The following is a 22,665-nucleotide window of genomic DNA, read 5'->3' on the forward strand; positions in this document are numbered from 1 at the left end:
CAGCTGCTCTTTGCTAGGCATACCACTGAAAGAGCAAAGAAAAGAATTATTTCAAAAGGCATACACATGCAAAATGGATTTAGAGAGCACTAAAAAAGCTGCATTTAGTTGTTTTTCATACTGTACTTTCTGCAGCATTTTATGTGTAAACACTGCAGAAAAGACATTTAAAAGAGAGGAAAAATGATTATTGAATTGAGCCTATTACACGATATGACCATTTTACAGAACACTAAAGGGGAAGTTCTTAAGCACTGCAGGAGGTTTTATTGTAAAACGTAATTTTTAGACAGGCATTAATGCTCCCACCTGTTTCTTTTTGTGTGTCACACTTTTTATAACATGAATTTCCCTACTCTCTGCAAAATTCTAAAAAAAAAAAAAAAAAAAAAAAGAGAAAGTATAGAAGGTCCCAGCTGCAAAATGAGCATACAATCTCTCTGACAGCCAAGAGGTTTAATACAAGCTGAAATTTAATCTATTAACCATGCACACAGTATCTCAGTAAAAATGTTACCTGCTTCTTTATGTATAACCTACTACACCACAGTATAATTCCACAGTGGAGTTGTAATGTCAATRAAATATTGGTATAGAAGGTTACAAGCTGAATATTTACATAATCCTTTAAAATAATTGGCTTTTTGTTGCAAAGACAAACTACCTTTCCATAAAGTTTCCCTTGGCATATTTTTCCTTACAATTCATACGGTATTCTTCATAAGATTTTAGATCATTTTACTGAAAATGAACACTCATTCAATGTAGCATACAACAGATGCCTACTAAATCAATGCAGAAGATATCATTAGGATGAACTCCTTGAAAATGCTAATAATTTAAAAAATTGGCCCAATATCCAGAGAAAGTAATTATAGCACTGATGGCACAGTGATGGCCAATGTTGCCAAGTTTGGCTTCAACAGAGATTTGGGCTGGCAACAGTGACTATTACCTACAATTCTTTTTAAAATAAATTCAGTATCAAATTTGGATACTGAAAAATGTATTATAAAGTTATGCATATTCTGATCTAGAAATGTTCTTATACTGCGTATAAGAACCTTCCAGCATAGCACCTTCCAGCAATGTCCCAAATGTTATAGTGAGTTTGCACGGCACACGGTTGATTTTCTCTTTACCTTTTCCACTAGGAGAGCTCAGAATGCAATGCTTAACGCCAATCAAGTTTCCTTACATATACACTGCTGCCCATATGTGTGGAGAATTTGGATGCTTAACTGTTCTATAAAGTTCTGATATCACATTTCAATCTTAGTTCACGATATGGCCCTGCTATGTGGTTGACAGGGTTGAATCTTGGGATACAGAGGGATTAGCATTATCTGGTAATGAGGTGAAGAATGTTTGATCAAGTCAAGCTAGGGTGTTTGTGAGTGAATAATCATCTATCCAAATGCAATCAGTTCCTCTTCAAGAAAAGGAAAGTTTATAGTTCTCTGAACAGAAAAGAATGCATAAAATAAAATTCCTTAATAGAGTAAAGGAACAAAGATGAAAAGCATGGTTAAAAAAAACATACACACAAAAGGGAAAAAAAAGAGTTAAAAAAAAAAAGAAAAAAGAAAGAAAAACTTTTGAAGAAAACAGAGCAGGGAGGAAAGACAGAGACAGGAGGGAAGGACCTGTATTTGGTTCTATTGGGTTCTATTTAATTACTGAACAAGACAAGGTCAGAGAAAAGCAACTTGGAACAAATACAGAGAGATGAAAAGTTTCAGCAGGAAATCTCTATGCTGAAGGACAAAAATAGAAGATTCTGACCTAATCTCAAAGCTGCTCCACAATAACAAAGACTACAAGGCAGAGAAATGTGAGAAGGGGTTCTTGTCTATGTCAATACAATATTTTTGTCTATATATATAAGCTTTTATTTAAAAATGTATATATAAAAGCTTTCAAAATGTGTGCAACTTGTGCCCATGAAAACCTGTGAGAAGGCAGAAATATGAAAAAATATATGTATTTCAGTTGTTGAGTGTTATTAGGAAGTCAATGCTACATCTGGGATCAAGGCAAAGAGATGGGGAGTGTCTCCATTTGTTAAATGGATAGTGGTTATGACAAAATTGACAAATATCCACTTTAGTCCTCAAAATAATGATTACCCAGATCTAAACATACACAGTGGAAGCCCAATGTATAGCTTTCCTTCTTTGTGTTAACCTACTTGCTTTCTGTTGTAGGTGGTCCTTTGCAGAGAAACCTGGAAACAGTCTTTTATGATTTAGGATGTTCCATGAACAAATATGCATAAAGCTTAAGAGAGAAATACTTTCCATATTCATATTTTACTAGAATAATATTTCATCCTGGATATGTACAAACTCATGCAATTTTACAACCCATTAATATTTATTGATGCTCTCTGAATGTCCAGTTTGGGCTGTGGATTCATTCTACCAGGTGATTTATAAACACAGAAACATRTATAGTTCTCCAGAATCGTAATGATAATTTATATTTGAGACGGAACTAATATTAGCATTCCCTTCCAGGCTCCCAGGTAGCTGCAAAACCCAGAAATTATTCTGCAGTGAACAAAATGTATGCAAAAATTGTTATATTTTATTGCAGAACTTCCCTCTCATCTGTTAGAGAAGYTGGAAAGAGTATCATGATGAAGTGAGAAATGAAAATTACACATGGACACAGATCTGACCACTAGACTAACAAATCAGAATCTAACCCTGCCATTACTATTATTTTCAAAGTACTATTGGCAGACTTTTTAAACCAAAACATTATCAGCTGAATATCAAGTGAGTATCCACAGTTTTCTGGGTGTCTAATTTCAGACACTTGGCATAGATTTGCTAATGCACTAAGAATAGTGTTATAATTCAAATCAAAGTGGAGCTATTGTCTGAATGTGATGCAATGCTATGTCAGATACTCTCAGAAAACTAGAGACTGTGTGTTTCATATTAGCCATAAAAAATCTGTGAGCTTTTTGGTGAATTTTCATCTTCAGAATTTTTCTGCTTCAGTTCTCAGGAGTAAATTGGAAGCAATTAAATAATTTAATTGTCCACAGGTGTGATAAAAATAAATGTTTTAGCATTTGCCAAGTTCTTGGATATCATGGGAAGAAATGCAACAACCCCATGAAGAAATTATTTATCGTACTTTATGTTCTGAGGGCCTGCATCCAATAAAATCTGTGTCACACAGATCACTCAGCAAGTACTCCACTGAAAGAGTCAGAAATCTTCTTCAAAGATGGTACCCTGCGCAAATTGACAGAATTTTGAGGAAACAAAGTGTTATATTTGTTACAGTATAATGATCAGAAATTCAAATGGGGCACTTCCATCTAGCAGTTTTCAAAATGCCTTCYGTAGTTTTGGAGATTTTTCCACTTGGAATCAGTTTGAGCTAAGGTAATTATTCTGAGGAAGGAAGAGACATTCTATTCTTTTCTCTCTACTACATGTTATCACTAAAGTGAAGAAAAAACAGCCAAACACGTGAAAACTATAGGGAAATGACTAGATGAACTGAAAGGAGAGCAGTGGATGTTGTCTACCTTGACTTAAGCAAAACTTCTGGCATGGTCTCCTACTATACCCAGGTTTGTTCTGGCTGACTGGATGACTAGATGGGTTAAAAACTGGCTGGACCATTGGGTAGCCATTAGCAGCTGAAATACCACCTAGCAGCTGCTACAAGCAGAACTCCTCAGGAGTCTGTCTATGTAAAATCTTTATAAAAGACCCATGAAGAAAGAGGGAAAGCACCTTGTGGATGACACTGCACTGGGCATTGCAATCAGTCTACTTGAGGGCAGAGTCACCATGCTGAGAGACCTAGGAAGGTTGGAAGAACAGGCCCATGGGAAGCTCATGAAATTCACTACGGATTTTCCTGATATTTATTTGYCCATACTTCAGGTTATCAGGTGCTTACAATATCAGTGTTTGTTACTGATCGTGCTTTCCTCTATCACTTTTTTCATGCTCCTGAAAATAATGTTATACTAGTGAAGGGTACATATGGGAACTTCTTGTGAAATAAAAGCTGGGTGTTCTTTTCTGTATTGTGTACAAACCTCAACTACTTTCACAGTTTTATAGGTCTACCCAGTGCATTAATAATGACATCAATAAGGAGAGATTTGACAGAGAAAATATTCCTAGATATCTTTTCCAGCTACATAACATTAAGTTTTCTACTAGAAGAATCTTTCAGCCATGACAACAACAAAAAAGTCTTATAATAGGCCACACATTATTCTTTTCCTGCTTCTAAAGCCTGGATACAGGCTACCTTCAACTGCTGCTCATTACTCCAGTTACTCAGGGAAGTCTGCACACTGGTTGACAAAGAATGACTGCTAAGTATTTCCTGAAAAACCTTTCTGAAGCAGATGGAGTTTTCCAGATTATTTCAAAATGGACAAATTTTCACCTTCCATTAGCCATTAGTCAGCCAAGTCATACCTTTTAGCTGCAACAATAGCATGAGTTTACCGCACACTGGAGACAGCCAACTCCCTCTGTTTCCTGTGCACTAATCATTACACTATAGTTTGAAGTACTTCCTGAAAAGACACATATTGAATATGGAGCTTGTTTTTCATTATGTTTTCTTTTTGTATTAAATTTTGGGTCTGTTTTGAGTCATTCCAATACATTATCCTGTGAAAATGAAATGATACATAGAGGGCATAATTTGCAATTAGAATATGTTGTTAGTATAAGCAACAGTACAGACAATAGTGTCCATGGTCAATTTGCCCTTTATTTTTTAAAATTAAGAGAAATATTCAATGTGTTGTTATGCAGTATTACTTTATTTCTAAAGTTGTAAGTACAGACGATGCAAATGAGTCCATTAAAAGGAGGTGTGTTATTTTTGGAACCTAATAATAAGTCCTTGTTTGGCAAAGGAAGGGAATATAAGTAAAACTACACTAACCAAAAAAGAAAAAAAAAGTAAATAAGGAAGAGCTTCTGACATGTTATAGCCCCAACTCAACTAGTTTATGTAGAAAAATGTTATAGCCTGATGACTGTCTGGGATCCWGTTCTGGAAAATACAGAATAGCTCTAAGGACTGAAAAGACAAGGAACTATCTTCCATCTGTTTTGATAATATACAAAATTCTCACCAAAGGAAGAATGTAACAATGAATAAAAAGGTCAAATACACCCACATGGTCTTAAGTTATGCTAAGAAATGACTAAACATTATTATTTACAACTGAAAAAATGGAAATCGTTATTATTAAAATTTTCAAGAGGGTGAGCAAACCAACAACCAAGTCCAGCACAGAAAGTGACAAACTTGACAGAAACACAAATTCAAAAGAAAACTCTGAATCTGGTCTGTCAATGGGCCATCAACCAAAGAAATAACAGCCTAACACTAAACTCCTGTTTGCCAAACACAACTATAGATGGTCATAAGATCAGAATTTAATGACTAGAGTAGGACACATAGGAAAAAAAATGCTGACTTTCACCAAGAAGATAAGAAACATCAGAGTTGCATGTCTGTGCAGCACCACTGTTTCTGCACTGTTAAAATGATGAAGAAGTCTTCTAATAAAACATCATAATGGTGATGAGGTGAATATCATCCTCTATTTTCCAGTACTTTACAGGCAAACTGGTTTACCACTTGATTACCATTCAGTATTCTACGGGAAGAATACAGGGACTTGCATTTTGACTATGCACATTTTCAGTTATAATTACATGCTGTCTTGCTTCTGACCAATATAACCCTAGGAATAATTAAGACTGCAGAAGAATAGCTCAGGCAACATCATATACATTTAAAATAGCCATTATAGGAAATAAAAATAAGAACCAAAGAAAGATGTAATAAAAGACACATAAGAAACAGATAACAAAAAAAATGCATCTAATGGATAAGAAATAAAGGGTACACATAAGTATTTTTCCTTTCCCTCAATGGAAAGAAAATAATTGAAAATGTCATTTCTTTATACATAATATACTTCAAACAGCTTTTCACATTTGTTTAGAACTGGTGTCTCAGGTTCCATGCAAACAGGATTAGAACATGATAAAATCTAGAGGCCTAAGACCCTAAGCCTAACTTGAAAATTTTCAAGAATTTCATGCTAGATTCTGGAGGCACTAAACTTAGCAAGAGTTACATAGAGAAGCAAGAGATTTCACTTTTCAAAGATGTTGCATTAAGGTTCCCATCATCATGTTCCTATTCTCTATTCTATTCTATTCTATTCTATTCTATTCTATTCTATTCTATTCTATTCTATTCTATTCCCTATTCTATGTCCATTCTGACTCAATGATGTCACAGTCTGTATGGTCACCCACACCACATGGGACTTGTTTCATGAAACATGTTCAATAAGAGCCCCAAGGGTCAGGCCAAGGCTGACTGCTCTTGCAATAACTTTCCTGGCATCTCTTCTGCAGCCAAGGTACCTCTTCCCCTGCCACAACATGTATTCCAGAAGGACAGTGGTAGAGCCTGAATCAACCTGCAACACCTCAGCAATCCTCCACCTAGTCTACTTTTGCGAGAGCATGGTCAAAGACACGGCAAATCTGGCCGGCTCTTCTTATGGGTCTCATTGCTGTGTTACAGCAGTAAAAGAATCTTTACCTAGAAGAACAGTTCCTGCTTCCAAAGCAATTCCTCTACTAATAATAATAACAGAGTGTCAACAAGAACCAGAGCTATCCTCATCCTTTCAATGCTGTGCAAAAAGGAAGAACAGCAAGGTTACTGAATGGCCAATGACAGGCCAAGCCAAGCCCAACCTTTTACTCTGTAGAAGAGCCTTAGCTCTCAAATTCTTCCAGCTGGAAGACAGTTGTTTCTCATCTCTCTATATTTTAGCTTTGAAATACAAAGATATATATACACGTACCCTTGTAAAAGCATACTCATGATACACACGGATTGAGGTAGAGAATTACTGCAAGGAGAAGCTTGGTGAGATATGGCAAGTGTATTTTAGCTTTAGTTCCATTCTGCTTTTTTTACTTTTGAGAATTGCTCTGCAGCAGCTCTCAATATATTGAATGGCACCACAGCTACAATCCTGCTTGACTGTTACTTTTTATTAATCCCTAGTGTTATTCTGAAGCTTGAGAACATCACTCAGATATAAAGAAATGTACCTATATAAATAAGTGCTCATTCACTGGTATGATTGACTGTTACATACAGGAAACCAAATATAAAGTTGACAAGAGTGTAGAGAAGTTAACCTGTAGTGTGCAAATGGCTAAAAAGGGCCACTGCTTGATTCTGAGCTCTCTGTGCTGCTTGCAGTTTATTCTCCGCTTTCTTCCTCTTTACTATTTCATCATCTATTCATCTTGTGACACCAACTATTTGGGCTCTGTGGACCTCTCCAATTTCTCTCTCTAAGCCAGAAAGTAATCACAGTGTAGGTTGGGAGCATGACATTACTGTTTCTCATGCTAAGCAACTGCAAACTGCTCCCAGGAGGATGCCTATTTATTACTGGCTCTGTGCCGTAAAAGACTGACCTAATGAAGCACTACAGAGCAGCTGATGTTGGCAGCTTTTGTTGTATGCACAATTAGAGGTGCATTTATTGGCACAAAATATTTGTGCCTGAAGTCCACCACATACAGGTGCCCTGCCTTGATAATTCYGTGGTGTGGAATTTTTCCTTGGCTGCCCTTTCAAAACCATGCGGAAAATCTGCATTTGAATCCCTTAAGGTTGCAATTGACTCTTATGAAAAAAAAAAAGAAAAAAGAAAATTTGTTCAGTAAATAACCTCAATTTAATTGCCATTTTTTTAAACTAGAAACTAGTATTTTGTAATAGTAATATACATAAAAGATCTACAATATTTAATGTATCAAATGTAAAGTCTTGTGTAAGTCATGTTAAAACATATCAATTTTCATGTTTATCAGCTTCAAAAAAGACCGAATAATGCTGGAGGTAACGAAAAAAAATATAAATCTAAGAAGATACCCTCCTTTTGCAACATATTCTAATACCTTTGGCATGTGAAAAAATACCCATTTTTCAAGATTATAATATGTGATATTATATATGATATATATGATTATAAGCAGTACATAAAGTGAGCTGCATCTGACAAAAAAAAAAAAAGATTTGAATTTGAGGTAGGTATAACTAGATATATTTAGACATCTATATTTGGTTTCCCAAACAGCTGAGGTAGGTAACTTAATTATCTAAACTCCAGTAGGTGCCTAGCATAGGTCAGATCAGTCATGTCATTACAATATCTATCCTTCTGYGCTCAGAGGTAGACAACTACCGTGTTTAGAGTTGAAATGTTAAAGAGAGTTGAAATGATTCCCACATCCCTAAATACTGAAGAACACTGTATTTCTGTGCTCTGAGATTTAGAGGTAGGTAGGTGCAATCACTGAAGGAATAGAATATTATTCTATTCCTATAGTCAATATTATACAACTCTTCTGCCTGCTCTCCCCTCAATCCATCCATCTCTCCAAAGATTAGCTGTTTGTCTCAGAATTTTTATTTTAAAAAAACACAAAATCAAGAAATGAACCCTTCAAACCTTCTTATGATTGAAAGGTTCAAAACATGAAGGGCCAAACTGACCCTCCCCTGAAACAAGCAGCAGGGAAGTGCAGTGAGTGAAAGGGGAGCCTGCAGTACACTGAGGAGATGGTGATCCACATAAGAGTCAACTCGAGTCAACTCACATGGACACAGGCCTGTCCGGGGTTGCACATGTGGCCACAGGACAAACTTAGTGRCTAATTATAATGGAGGAGCCTGTAGGCAGCTCCCAAATGGCACCGGCAATTATGCCACCTGCATCTCCCTGTCTTTATCTATTAGAGAGGCAACATGTTATCATATGAACACCCTTTTGCTTGACAATAGGTCTGTCTGATGATGTATCACTCGGGGTACCCAGTATCAGAAGGGACAGGAGATTTATCACAAAATCACAGGAGGATTTAACTGCCAGCATTTTCTTCCGCTCCTTTGAGCTATCTTTGAATATTCTGATTAAATGCCCTATTATACTTAGAGGCTTGAGTGGGCACACTTTCTTGCCAACATCAGAAAGAACTAGCACCTACCTGGTATATAAAAATAACTAAAAATATGTAATGACCACCTCGCTTAAATCTTTATGCCTACTGTGCATGTTAGCTGAATAGGGAAAATTAAACACCTGGGGCTAGGATCCCCAAAGTCAATATGTCAAACAGCACTCTCAGCAYGCAGCTGCTGACTGTTAGTCATGTGGAAAACACTGAGATGGAGAAAATCCTWAATTCTCCCTAGCCAATTGCTCACTCAGGGCAATCAGGGCTGAACTCTTCCATAAAAATAAGCACTTCTGCTGGATTGGATAGAAATGAGGAAACTTACTCTGTACCTCCCAATACCTAGGTGAAAGCTCAAAGGCTGTTTTCTAAATAGGTAGTTCTTTCTCCTTCAAGTAAGTTATAAAAGCAAGAGGTGGCTGGAAATCTATTTTGCTAGTACACAGAAAAATGATTACACTGAGCACCATATACGATTAATGGGAAGGACACCCAGCCTCCTGGTCTCCAGCGGACTAAATGCATGAGCTAGATGCTGAGTTGATCAACTGAGTCTAGATTTGGACAAAATAAAGTTATTTTAAAATTATATAGGCACACAATATAAGAAAGCAAAGCACCTATGGTTTGAAATGATGCTGGACTAAAGTAAGGGCTTTTATAAAAGGAAATTTAGGACTTCAGTTCTCAAATCTTTACCTAAATCTGACTTCAGGTCAGATTAGAAGTACATAGTTACATTAGCAGTTACATAAGGTCACCAAAGTTATAGCAAAGAGAAATTAAACCTTACATGACATATGATTTTTGGCACATAATTTGCACTACTTCTAGAACCAAAATACGATCATCGTATTATTTTCAAAACCATTAAAAAAAAAAAAAAAAAAGCTACATATCATTCTATGCAACACTACATATTAACCTTTTGAGTATTAGGTTAATATTTAAGTGACATGACTGTTTCTTCATGGGTAAATGCACAAGAACTCAAATAAGAAGGAAGTTTCTGTTGTAGAGGTAGGTCTATTATATAGAAAAAACATTTTTAAAACMTTTTCAAATAGCAGATGTTGTGAAAGAGCTAGTTTCTGCAGACGTTCCTTTAAAATACTTTTGGCAGGGACATTAATTTCCAAGTAAAACAATTCGTAATCTTAAAGTAGACTATTTTCAAACTCTGATATAACCAGGTAACCAAATTGAATATATCATTAAATGACAGCTTGTAAATGACAGCTGAAGCATCCAGAAAGTTCAATATATTTTCTCTCAGGCTAGTAAATGTTGGAAATCTTTCAAGAAGTATTTTGTCTTTCCTATCATCGGTTCAATGATATAAACAGTGCTTGATTAAGCCTGCACTCCTTTCAGGTTGATATAACTGACTGAAAAATAAACAAAAAAAAAATATCTCAAAGTTAGAATTCTTCCTGAAAACTAACAGAGATCACAAAGTAAAAGACCAGTCTTCTATGGACACTTAATGAAGACAGGTTTCAAGGAGTTTYCTTAACCAGTGATACACTCGAGGACAAGACAAAAACAACAGATTTCTGCAGCTGAAGATTGTAATCACAGCAAATAAGGAAAATAACAAAACATATTGCTTTTTAAATCACTTACACTGGTTTTCCTTTGGATTCACAAGTCAAAACTATAGATTGTCCTTCTTCAGGCCATGAATTGGAAGAAATGATTTTAACTAAAGGTGTATCTAGGAAGAAAAAATAGACATCTTGTTGAAATACACAAAAGGATTTATTGTTGAAGTGTACTTTCTTCTCCATTTACAAAAGACTACACCCAATATTTAATTTACACTGGAAATGCTTTTATTTGAAGGCTTATGCAATTTTCATTGTCATCAAGAAGGCAATAAAAATGACCAATTCAACTGAAACACTAAATTTTTATATCCCAAGGAAACACAAATAGAAAACACATGTTTACTCAGAGAAAATAACTTTTTTTCTTTTTTCTGTATTTCATGCAAATACTCTGAGTATTCCACAGACTGATTCCTAACAACGGAATAAAAAATATTGAGGATGAATAACAAGTACTCTGTGCCATTGTTTCTTTGTCTATTTATAGGTTGATATGATGGAATACTGCTATTAGAGAAATGAATGCAATAATATACATTTGAATAAGAGCGCTTTTATTGTTGCAGAAGCTTGAAATTCATAATAAGAAACCTACAATGGGCTGTTAGATAAAATACCTTGTTACAGTCATTTTACAGGATATTATTTCTGAAATGCAATAATGCTGCCCCTAAAACAGAACCTTTTTTTTTTTTTTTTTTTCTTTCATCCCCATATTTACAAAAAGAATGATTAAATATCTGGAAAAAGCCCTATACAAAAGTCTATAACTATTCCAAAAAGCTTAAAAAAACTATTCCTGTATACTAGAATTAACTTCATGCTTATGACTGTACAAGGATATACAATATAAATATTGTGAATTCATGCAGAATAAAACAGCTGATAATAGGTCTTTAATTTTCAAAACATTTTGTCAGCTGGCTTGCAAACATGTAATAATTCACATAATCAAAATATGCTACATGACCTAAGTGAGTATCTCCTTATATGGAATAAAAAAGAGAAAATATCTCTATAGAAAACAGTTTTTACCTTAGAAATGAAGATTTTAGAGAGGAAAATTGTCAGACCTAACAGAAAAAGATAAAACTCCTCTATAGTTTCCTAGTATAAAAACAAATTTTATCTGTGGCACAAGAAATACCCTGAYTAGGGTTATCCAAGTTCTCACCCATACAATTTTCAATTCTTATCTGATTTAGTACTCAAGTGGCAGTGTGACAAGTGACACCATAGACATCCCATCATCAGCAAATATGAAAGATTATGACACTACAGAATCCAATGGGAAAAATGATATGCTGTAAAGATAAATCTCATACTGAGATGCTAATATTTCTATTAAGCTCTCAATAGTATGTAAACAACTGAAAAAAAAAAAAAAAACACAGAACAGTTGAGGTTGTAAGGGATCTCTGGAGATTATCTAGTCCAACTCCTCCGCCCAAGCAGAGCCACCTACAGCAGGACAGGACGACCTATGAGGATTTTGTCCTTCTGAGTTCTGAGTATCTCCAAGGATGGAGATTCCACAGCCTTTCTGAGCATCCTGTTCCAGTGTTCAGTGACCTTCATAATGAACATTTTTTTTTCCTTAGATTCAGTTGGAGCTTCCTGTGTTTCACTGTGAGTCCTTGCCTGTCATCCTTTCACCAAGCACCACTGACAAGAGCTTGACTACATYTTCTTTGCACCCTCCCTTCAAGTACTTATGCAGAGTGCAGATAATACCCTCCCTTAAGCCTTCTCTTCTCCAGGCTAAACAGGCCCAGCTCTCTCAGCCTTTCATTACATAAGAGATACTCAAGTTCCTTAACCATCTTTATAGMCCCTCTCTGGACTCATTTTGGTAACACGCTGGTACTGGGAGCCCAGAACTGGACCCAGCACTTCAGCTGCGGCCACCCCAGTGCTGTGCAGGATCCCACCTCAAACTGCTCACAGCACTCTAATGCAGCCCAGGATACCACTGGCCACCTTAACCCCAAGATCACATTGCGGGATCTTGGCTAACTTGTTCATGGACCCCCCAGGGCATTCTCTACAAAGCTGCTCTGTAGGAGCTCAACCCTCCGGCCTGTACTAGTGCACTGAATTATTCCTCCCCAGGTGCTGGCCTTTGTACGCCCCATTGTTGAACTTCCCGAGGTTCCTCTCCGCCCATTTCTCCAGCCTGTAAAGGTTCCTCTGAATGGCCGAACAACCCTCTCTGTGCATGTATCAAATGCCCAGACACAAAGATTTTTCTAATTTTTGAATTTTATTTTTGACATAATTATCAGTACTGCACAAAGAGAAGAGGAAGCTTTAGTGTAGAGTTGTCGTAATTCCACTGAAGTCATTGTTAGAGTCATTTAGATTTCAGTAGAGCTGTTCTTACCTACAGCAGTAGCCAATCTGTTCCACAAGTTCACATTTTTTAAGGACCCTGGAAACCATTATGCAGGCAACTAATCCTTAGGGTTCATGCAAGCATTTGCTTCATTTTTAGCACATGCTTAAGGCACTGACCTAAGTGCCTTGATAAATCACAGCATCAAGCACTTCTGTGATTTCAGCAGTGCTGCTGGAGATGAATAAGTTACTCTCCTGACTATACGTGGGACCATAGGAACAAATTAGTATCAGACAGGAATACATGAAGGATTTAACCAGAGGATGGAGACAACTAATGCAATGGGATCAGGAGATTTCCAGAGAAATGTGAAAAAGAACTAAATTTTTCATGGAAGTAATAATGATATCCAGAGGTGGAAAAAATAAAAATATAAAAAATAAAGGTCTACCTAGCTAGCATTGCTGGTTTAAATATTAAAAAAAAAAAAGACCAGTATTTTACACATTATTATAAGTGACCCATATAAAAATTGAAGAGAGACTTTCAAAAAATGAAGCTTGTTTTTACACAGATCAATGCAGAGCTGTTTCCTCACACCTTGATACTGTTCCCATTCCTGCTTTATTTAATGTCCCAGACAGCACTCTTCTCTTTTCTCTTCTAGACGGACGTGACTAACCCAGACTATAAAGGATCTTACAGCTATGTTTCACTGTCTAAAGCACAATTGTGCAGGAAATATGTATTTGCTTGTGGTTTTCCCTGATAGATTTGTACAGAAGCTACTTGTTTCTTTTAAAAAAGGCAACATAAAAAATAATTCAAAATTTAGTTTTTAATGAGGTTTACCATTTACCTTTTTATTAACAGTTCTTTAAAAAGATAAGTTGATACTCTGTTTTGGGTGCTTCAATCTCAGCTTTGCTTTTCCTGCTTCATTTTTATATGGCCCTTATTTTTTCTCCAGAATGAAATATATGTTAATATAAATTTATATATAAGTATATAAACATGAAAGGAAACAATTGTGATCGTAATTATAAAAGGAAACAATTAAGATTAACTCATCCTTCACTTTCTTATGCATATCATATTTAAAATTTAAAGAAATCTTTAGACTAATTGACTAGACTTTAGACTTTAGACTAATAAGTAACTTGAAAAATGTTATTTCAATAGAGACAATAGAACCCTGCTAACTGGTATTTTTCCAAAACACAAAATACAGTACATTGCAAGATACTACCTCTTGTTGGAGCTGTTCATTTTACAAGTGTTTGACAAGTTTAAATGCACTATATCGGTAGAGTGGGCTTTAACCTGTCACACGCAGACGTATTAATCATAACAATAGGAACACCATCTAATCTCCAGAAAACAACAATAGAAAACAAAATCTAAAGCAAGAAAGATATAGCAAGAACTGCAAGACTGCAAAATAAGTTGACTTCATTTTCTCTAATTTAAACAAAATTTTCAGATTTGTTTATTACTTTATTAATTTACATCTTTCATTTTAGGATTTGATGTTGTAGTTTCATAGTAACAAAAGATCATATAACAATAGTTTAAGCTACTCCAAGGAATTTAAGTAAAGGGAAAGTATCTGCAAAAGAATAAGTACTGGGAAATCTCTTTTAAACAACAACAACAAGCTCTATTAGAGCATAGGTATTCCAGCAGTCTTGCATAGTAAAAAACACCGGTTGCCATACTCAATGACTTATTTATTCAACTGCAACTCCAAAACTCCAACAGTGTGAGAGCTGCATGGCCCTCAAGTCTTTATCTTGAATAATGAGGCACTTACAAGCTGCAATTGATTGTTTGGACCAGTCTGAACTGAGACTCAAACACGTCTTTAGACACATAGCAAGATACCTTCATTGTTCTGCCCGCTATGTGCTGAGAGCTTGACTTTTGTCTGGAAATACCAGTTTGCAGCAGTTTCAAATGAAAGCTGGGCATGTTTTTTCATACACACTTTCACATTTCAGCATACCAAAGACAAAAATTTCATTTTGGGTGGATCTCATTGCACAAGATGAGAAAAGCCATTTCAAAGATGCAGGGAGATTTATCTCATTTCAATCAGGCTTTTTCCATAATTCCACTTATATTAGAATGGCAAATAATATCATTTTTATGCAGCAACATAAGGAACTGGCAAATGCACATAAAAAAGTATCTCAATTTACACTGGTCATGAATGTTATCTGGTACACAAAGAAATTAAACACTTCAGCACAAGATTTTTGTTGAACTCCTAGCTATAACCATTGACAACTTTAATACTTTGCAAAATTACTTCATTGGTTCTCTTTAAAACTATTTCAGCAGAAAGGTGGGTGTTACCACACATAAGACCTCTGCTGTTAATCAAAATGCTGTTGTTTTTAGCAAAGAAGATCTGATTTTGTTCAAAAATCTTTTTCTCAAAATGCATTTGCTATTTTATATTGCTTCAAGTTAGGAAAGAGTTTATTATGTATTTGAAGTATTTTACAACCCTRAGAAATTTATAAAAGGTATTAAAAGGTTACAAGCAGGCTTAAAATTATTTGTATAGAGTAAAGAAATGGAAGCCACTGGAAAGGAATGCATGTGAAAAGTTATGTTAAAACATAAGTGTAAGTCTTTGACAACCAGAGTAAACAGAGAAACAGAACGAGCAAAATTAACTGAATTGGAAAATGAATGCCTGATGGTACATTTTTGTTCCAAGATAATGAAAAGTAACTTAGCCTCTTCTTCCTAAGTAACTTGAKAAAGCGATTCCTTGTTTTTTTCAATCTTTAGCTAACTAAAGATTAGAAGTTTTCTGGATATTTTTCATGGTACTTGCAGCTACTGATTGAATGACTACAGTAATGTATGACCCCTACACATCAGCAAACAGTGTGCAGGACTAACCAGATACCAGAAGAAAAATCATTTTTATGAGAAGAAATTGTAATGTTCTATTAAAAGATGTATTATGGCAAGGGATTGAGATGAAAATGAATTGGTAGTGAAATTAAATATCAAACATGCTAATCACAAATTAATTGTTATCACATAAAACCCTATCCTTAGTATAATCATATTTCAGTAATATAATTACAGTCCCGAGAACAGAAAATAAAACCAGCTCTATCTTTGGGAAGATGTTAGGGTGGCATACAAAGAATATGTTGAGACTTCTAAAAATGACTGTGAGGCGAGTCAAAAGTAGAAATACTAGTGATCTGACACTTATTAAAATTAGAGCACTGCTGGACATGCCACCTGTACAAATATATACACTTTTCTCCACAGTGTACCTATGCTTAATAGAAACAGTGCTACAATACAGTGAGAGTTCATTGTGTGTTTGGTTACGAGGCAGACCTCTACGTCTCTTAAAGCTTAGGAGCCCTTGTGCTTCTAGTGAAAGGAGGTTTAATAGAAAAACTCTCCGTGCTTCTSCACTGCAGAAACTTTCAAAGGCATCATATCAGATATGGGGATCTCAAGTCATGGCTCTTGATTTCCAATTTCTCTGCTGAATTATAGATTAAAAARATGCAATAATTTATTATGAAATGTAAACTCAGAACCCTAAACGTCATACAATGTCTGAGGAAGCAGAACTGAACAAGAACTTCTGCATTTCTTTTTTTTTTACTTTCAGAGAAAGTCTAATTATTCTCTGAAGAAGTTTCCTGTACTTCAGCATTCTGCATCTCAAAGGGCTGCAGTACTCCCCAAACTTTAGAATCCATTTCTATGCTGCCTCATTTACAGGTACTCTGCTTTACGTATTCACCACCTCACCAAGGCCAGCTCTTTAGATGAGTGATTAGAGCCTGTGCAGGGATCAGTGAGAAAACGAGGTTCCTTATTCCACTGAGTATTGAATTATTCACACTAAGTAGAACAGATCCAGCAAGAGACTTATCTGACAGTAATCCAGTAATTAGAGCACTCAGTCTTTCAGAGTCTTTGGATTAAGAATTGGTATGAGGCAAGGAGGGCAAGGACTCGTGTGCTGAACTCTCATATGATAACAGGGTCTATCAATCAGGTATTCTAGGGTCTCCTTTCTACTCTGGTTTTCAACTGAGATTTCACCTCGAACTTGAAAAAGTTTTTCCCCTACTTATGTGCCAGTTTGGACAAATCGAAATTTTCTGACACACTGAAAAAAAAAAAAGAGTATTAAAAAAAAATCTTAATCCATTTTACATTATAAATGTAAATGGTCCAAAATAACCAGTTCTATGCAAACTATCCCTACATAAATTGACATCCAGCATAACAAGGAACATACAATTAATCTTATTTACATTTTAAAATTGTTTCAAAAATTAGATTAGCACACTCATAAGAAGAAAAACCCTTAGAACTATTAGAAATATTCCCTACCCACTCCCTGGAATGCTTAACTGAAAGTTCTGGCAGCTCTTAGCATCAGGTGTCTCAGCTACATCTGTTCTCAGGCCTTACATACCAAGATTTTACTGAAATGTTTTCAAAGGCTTTTCTCAGAGTTGGTCCTTGGAGTATGACACCCTTTTCTCTTGCCAAAGATGGCAACATTTTTAATATTTAAGCAGTTGTAAACAGTTTGCAAATGATTTTAAAAATCACTATGCCAATAAGCAGGTGAAAATAAAGATTTTACTAGTACTAGTCCAAATTTTACAATCCCGTTTCCAAACTGGTGATGGCTATGTACTCAGCTAGGATATTTCTGCTTACAATTGATTATTAAATATGAATGTGTTTCAAGTCTTTAGATTTTTAGTACATTTACTTCAAGAAAGCCGTAACTCCTTCTTCCCAAATCAAAGATAGGAAGATGCGAGACACAGAAAATTTTACTGAACATTTGCTGTGGTATTGGCCTTTCATGGTTTTGCAGGCTGTACAGAAATTTCACAATTGTTTTCACTATCTCCTTGTGCCTGYTGGTCATATTTTTGTCCTGATCAAAGCAGTTCAAATATAAAAATAAGCATAAAATAAGTTATGTGCTTGCTTATGTAGCAATCAGGAAGAAAACAACTAACTTCTTTGCTAAACATATTCCAAAAATATCCTATAACATTTTACAGTGTTGACATATATCAAGTACAACACATCACATTTGAATTTATGCAATTTAAGTGAATAAATATTACAATAAAACTTAAGATTTTTTGAAAATATTATGGGTCTGAATTCAGTTTTGGGGAAGAAAGGCTAATTCAGATCATTCTATGGAAATGCATAAGAGCGTCAGACAGGAGACGTTGCTCTGGGTTTCTAGTCTTGTCCCTTCACCAGAGAAGGGTAACCAGGATGATTAAGGGAATGGAACATCTCTCGTATGAAGAGAGGCTGAGTGAGCTGGGCCTGTTTTCTCTGGAGAAGAGAAGGCTCAGAGGGGATATGAYTAATATGTATAAGTTCAGGAAGGGAGAATGCAGGGAGGAAGGGGACAAGCTGTTCTCACTGGTGGCCAGCGAYAGGACAAGGGGTAATGGCCACAAGCTGARGCACAAGAAGTTCCGTCTCCAGGTGAGGAGCAACTTCTTTACTGTTAGGGTAACAGAGCAGTGGAACAGGCTGCCCAGGGAGGTTGTGGAGTCTCCTACTCTGGAGGTCTTCAAAACCCACCTGGATGCCTCCCTGTGTCACATGCTGTAGGTGTGCCTGCTTGAGCAGGAAGGTTGGACTAGATGATCCGTAGAGGTCCCTTCCAACCTTAAATATTCTGTGAATCTGTGAACCATGTTTTTCCTGGTCTTTAAGATATTAAAAGATTTTGCATGGAAAAAATGTCACAATTTGCTAACATTAACATGTGAGGTTCTATAAAGTGCTATTTAAGGTGCATGGAGAAAGATGAATCTCTATAGTTATTTTAGTTTATGATGTTTGCAAGGTCCAAAAAAAAAAAAAAAAAATCCATTGGTGAATTTTTCACCTTTCCTCTGTGAATGCTGTATATTGGTAGAACGTCTGCTCTCTAAATCTCTCTTTCTTAAAACATATGGGAGAATTTATGTTTGCTTTATTTGTCTGTGTTTGAACTTAGAAGATATTGACTAATACCAAAAGGGCTAGATCTAGTGAAAATTGTAGAAGGAAAGGGAGGGACAAGAGTTCAAATAAAACTTTAAAAGTATTCTGAACTTTCAATGAAAACAACCTAGCAGCAATCACAAACCAACCTTTTCATGTTTTCCTCTTGCCAATAAAAGTCCACATGCCTCTTTAAGGATAATATTAAAACAAACATCAATAAACCTCAAAAATGACCCCCATCCAATCTGACTAGTTTCCATGCAGCCAAATTAAAAGATCAGATGCCTATTTCAAAATCAGGGCAAATGAATGCCTTTCTCCCTTCATGTTGTAAATAATTTAAAACAGTCCATTAACATAATTTGACCCTAGGCCTCCRTGGGAACACTTTGATTCTGATATATGTTTTCTTTGAAGGTGATTTTCTCTCTGTAGTTTATGCTGTTATGAATGCCTCTCCATCTCTGCTAAGAATCTGAGTGATTTAATGAAATATCTGTGATCCTTTCTGGACTTAGTATACAAACTCCATTAGCAGCAATGGGAAATACACCAGTACAAAGAGAGGACAGAAAAACAGCTGTTGAGTTTGTCAGGGAAAGCAAATGCTCATAATACTGCAGGAAGCACAACTGTATTTAAAACTTGCCTTCTAAAACCACTGATACTGCGTCTTACTTAGTCTTTTAGGATGGTGATGAAGTGCTTTTAATTACCTTCTGTGACTAGAAGTTATTTTCTTCTATACACAGTGGCTTGCAGAGCCTTAAAAGTACTCCTAATAAAATAAAGTTAAGGCTTTGTTTAACAAAGTTATTCTGCAGTGCAGCCATTAATATGAAATATGCCATTTGATCCACTTGGGGAGAGAGCCAGGCTCGTGTGAGAGCCTATGTTTTGCACTGCAATCAATGATGTAATCAATGAATGCCAGGTTCTTCCTTTCTGGACCAAAAGCAAAACAAGGAACATGTCTTATTAACTATTCTTTGGTTAGGAAAACATTCAATGCAGCTCCAGTTAGCCCGGGGAAAAAAAAAACAGTAGCATTGCGGAAAACTGCCGGTGGTCTAAAATTTATGCCACGGCTGTCTGATTATTTAGCAAGGAGGAAATTTCTCTGGGATTTCAAGGAATAATAGGAAGAGGCTGTGCTTCTTGCAGTATATGAAATTCTGCTGTGTTTAGTTGGTGAGGCTCATTGTGCTTCCTCCTCTTGTCCTAACCCGTTGTACTCATTTTAATGAAAGTCCTGAGATCAACGGATCACAGTCGGGCAGGGTTCTCTTCAACACGAAGGTTCTTGTTTCAAGTTGCCTGCATAGGCAGCAATTGCCCAGGAAGCCTTGCAAATTTTCCTTTGCCATCAGAAGAGCCCATCCCACCGCTCAACCATCACCAGTTGACTGCTCCCACACTGCTCTAGGTTCGGACACAACCATTTCTCTGTATGCAGCAGCATCTTGTGTATTGATCTATAATACTCAGCTTTACCCAGTCATTTTTAATTTATTTACCATGCTGTTTAATTTTTTTGCACACCAACCACCATTTCCTCTTTGTACCAGAGTCCAAATTAGTATGATTGAATTCATTACAACACACATTTCTTCTTACAAGTTTAGCTAAATTATGAGCTACAAACAGCATGTCTTTACATTGGAGCTTTATTTTATGACCTGAAGCCTTCTGAATATTGAAGGGCTTCAATAAATTTCTCTGGTATTTTATTGCATCAGTGAACAACAACAGTTCTGGTGCTATCATTTTAAAAAAGGTTATAAAAATCTAACAGTCCAACAATAAAAGATTATTGCTATCTGGTAATAAATGACTGCTGGATGGTAAGATTTTTAAAGTATTTCCTGAGAGACTAATTCATTTATTTTCGATCTTATTTTGTCTAGGCCTTTTTTTTTTTTTTTTTTTTCAAAAAGTATGATGTCTGAGAAATCTATTTATATCACAGACTTCCACATTTTTCATAGTGTCTTTTCTCTCTTATTTCCTTGGAGCATTTCCATCATTTCCAGATGCAAAGATAAAATAAGCAGATGCTTCTGAAAATAATATATGTTTTACTGACTAATTTGCACTGCAGAATGCAAGGATAGTAGTTTAAGGCATCTTCTCTGGGGAAAACAGAGATAAAATTTTCATTTTTGTATATAGGTGGCAATTACAAAACTTAGGTGTTTCTATACATCTTTTTTTTCCTTTTTTTTTACAAAGAGTCTAAGTAATTAAGTTTAGAAAGAGAGATTAATAAATTCTAAGAACAAGCCACTCTCCTATGTACAAAAACAACAGCAAATTGGGTATCCCAAATGAAATTTGAGAGACAGGAGTACTCCAATCCRCACTGTGAAAATGCTTACCATTTTTTAAGCTTTTACATTAACCAGTTGTTTATATCCCAGATGTGTGAGTCAGCATTTCTCCCAGTTGGGCTTCTTTTGTAAGACAAGTAACACAGTTTCTGTATATATGCATTGAATTGGCACTTGCAAAGCCCGCTCCACTGGTAAACCTCATCAAATTACCCTGGGAGATACGGTAAGTCTGATGTTTTGCTTCAGAATATAAATGAATGACTCAGTGCTTAAGCAGATGAGAGAAAATTCAGTATTTTGGGCCTGACAAGAGATTTTATTACTAATATTTGTGGAGGAGGAAATCCACAGCAAATGATTTTGTCATAGGAATGGCATTTCATTTCAATAAATCTGTTGCCACTCTGCTTCAAAATTAATATTTATAATAATTTTTGAAATATTTAGCTTTGATAAAAATGAATACTTGGTGCTCCATCCGCATGAATGTATCCACACTTTTTTTCTATGCTATAAAAAATGTTCTCGGTCAGGTAGAACTACGAGCCCTTTGTTATTGGGGACTCTTTGATGACAACTATGTCATCTTTCATCTTGCCTCTTTCAAATTCATTTTAAAATGATGCTTTCTGAAGAAAAAAATAACAGTAACAGCTGACCTCAAAAGAGTGTAAAAACACCTTTCTGGATGCAAAACAACAAATGGCAAGGTAGGGGAAAAGGAAACTTAATCAGTGAAGCCTTCCTGCCCTCTCTCCTTCCCTCGAAATTTGCAAGTGCCTGAACTCAAGCATCAGGCTGGCAGGAAACCCAGGTTACTATCTGGATGAAAAATGATTACGGTTAAAAATATTCCAAGACCTGTTTCAACACCTCAGCTGTCCATACATACACAGCTGTCCATACCATGMTCATTTAGCATAACTGCTAAGAAAAAAAGTGATTAAAATTGGATAGCCTATAATGGAAGGCATATGTGAAAGGAGGGTGGCACTCTTATCAAAATTCAAAGTTTCACAGTTACAGTGTATTGCATGGACACATTGTATTTGCTGATCACTTTTACCCTCCTTGTGCTTCATCTCCCTGATTTTAAAACTGGGAAACAAAAATGGGAGCGCAATGCTGCATGAATCAGTACATGCTGCTGAACTAAGTGGTAGAAAGAACCGGGATTGGTACCACAGTTCTGCATGGGTGCTGCTGCACAAGGGTAATCAGCACCAGTGGCATCACCTAAAGCTATTCCCCTCTACACGCTGTTGTAAAATAGGGTCACT

The 22,665-nt window shown here is 35.9% G+C and overlaps 1 protein-coding gene across 3 annotated transcripts in view; it reads right to left on the reverse strand.

Moving 5' to 3' along the window:
- The window catches only part of CADM2 (cell adhesion molecule 2), a 603,314-nt gene that overhangs the window by 76,426 nt on the left and 504,223 nt on the right, over positions 1–22,665 (reverse strand). For all 3 annotated transcript variants that reach the window (XM_026040423.1, XM_026040427.1, XM_026040436.1), the window contains one exon: positions 10,695–10,785. In XM_026040423.1, coding sequence (XP_025896208.1) covers positions 10,695–10,785 — 91 coding nt within the window. The remainder of the gene's footprint in view (positions 1–10,694; positions 10,786–22,665) is intronic.

This window comes from Nothoprocta perdicaria, unplaced genomic scaffold (assembly GCF_003342845.1).
Source record: "Nothoprocta perdicaria isolate Ctin4 unplaced genomic scaffold, notPer1 scaffold_100, whole genome shotgun sequence".
Taxonomy (NCBI): domain Eukaryota; kingdom Metazoa; phylum Chordata; class Aves; order Tinamiformes; family Tinamidae; genus Nothoprocta; species Nothoprocta perdicaria.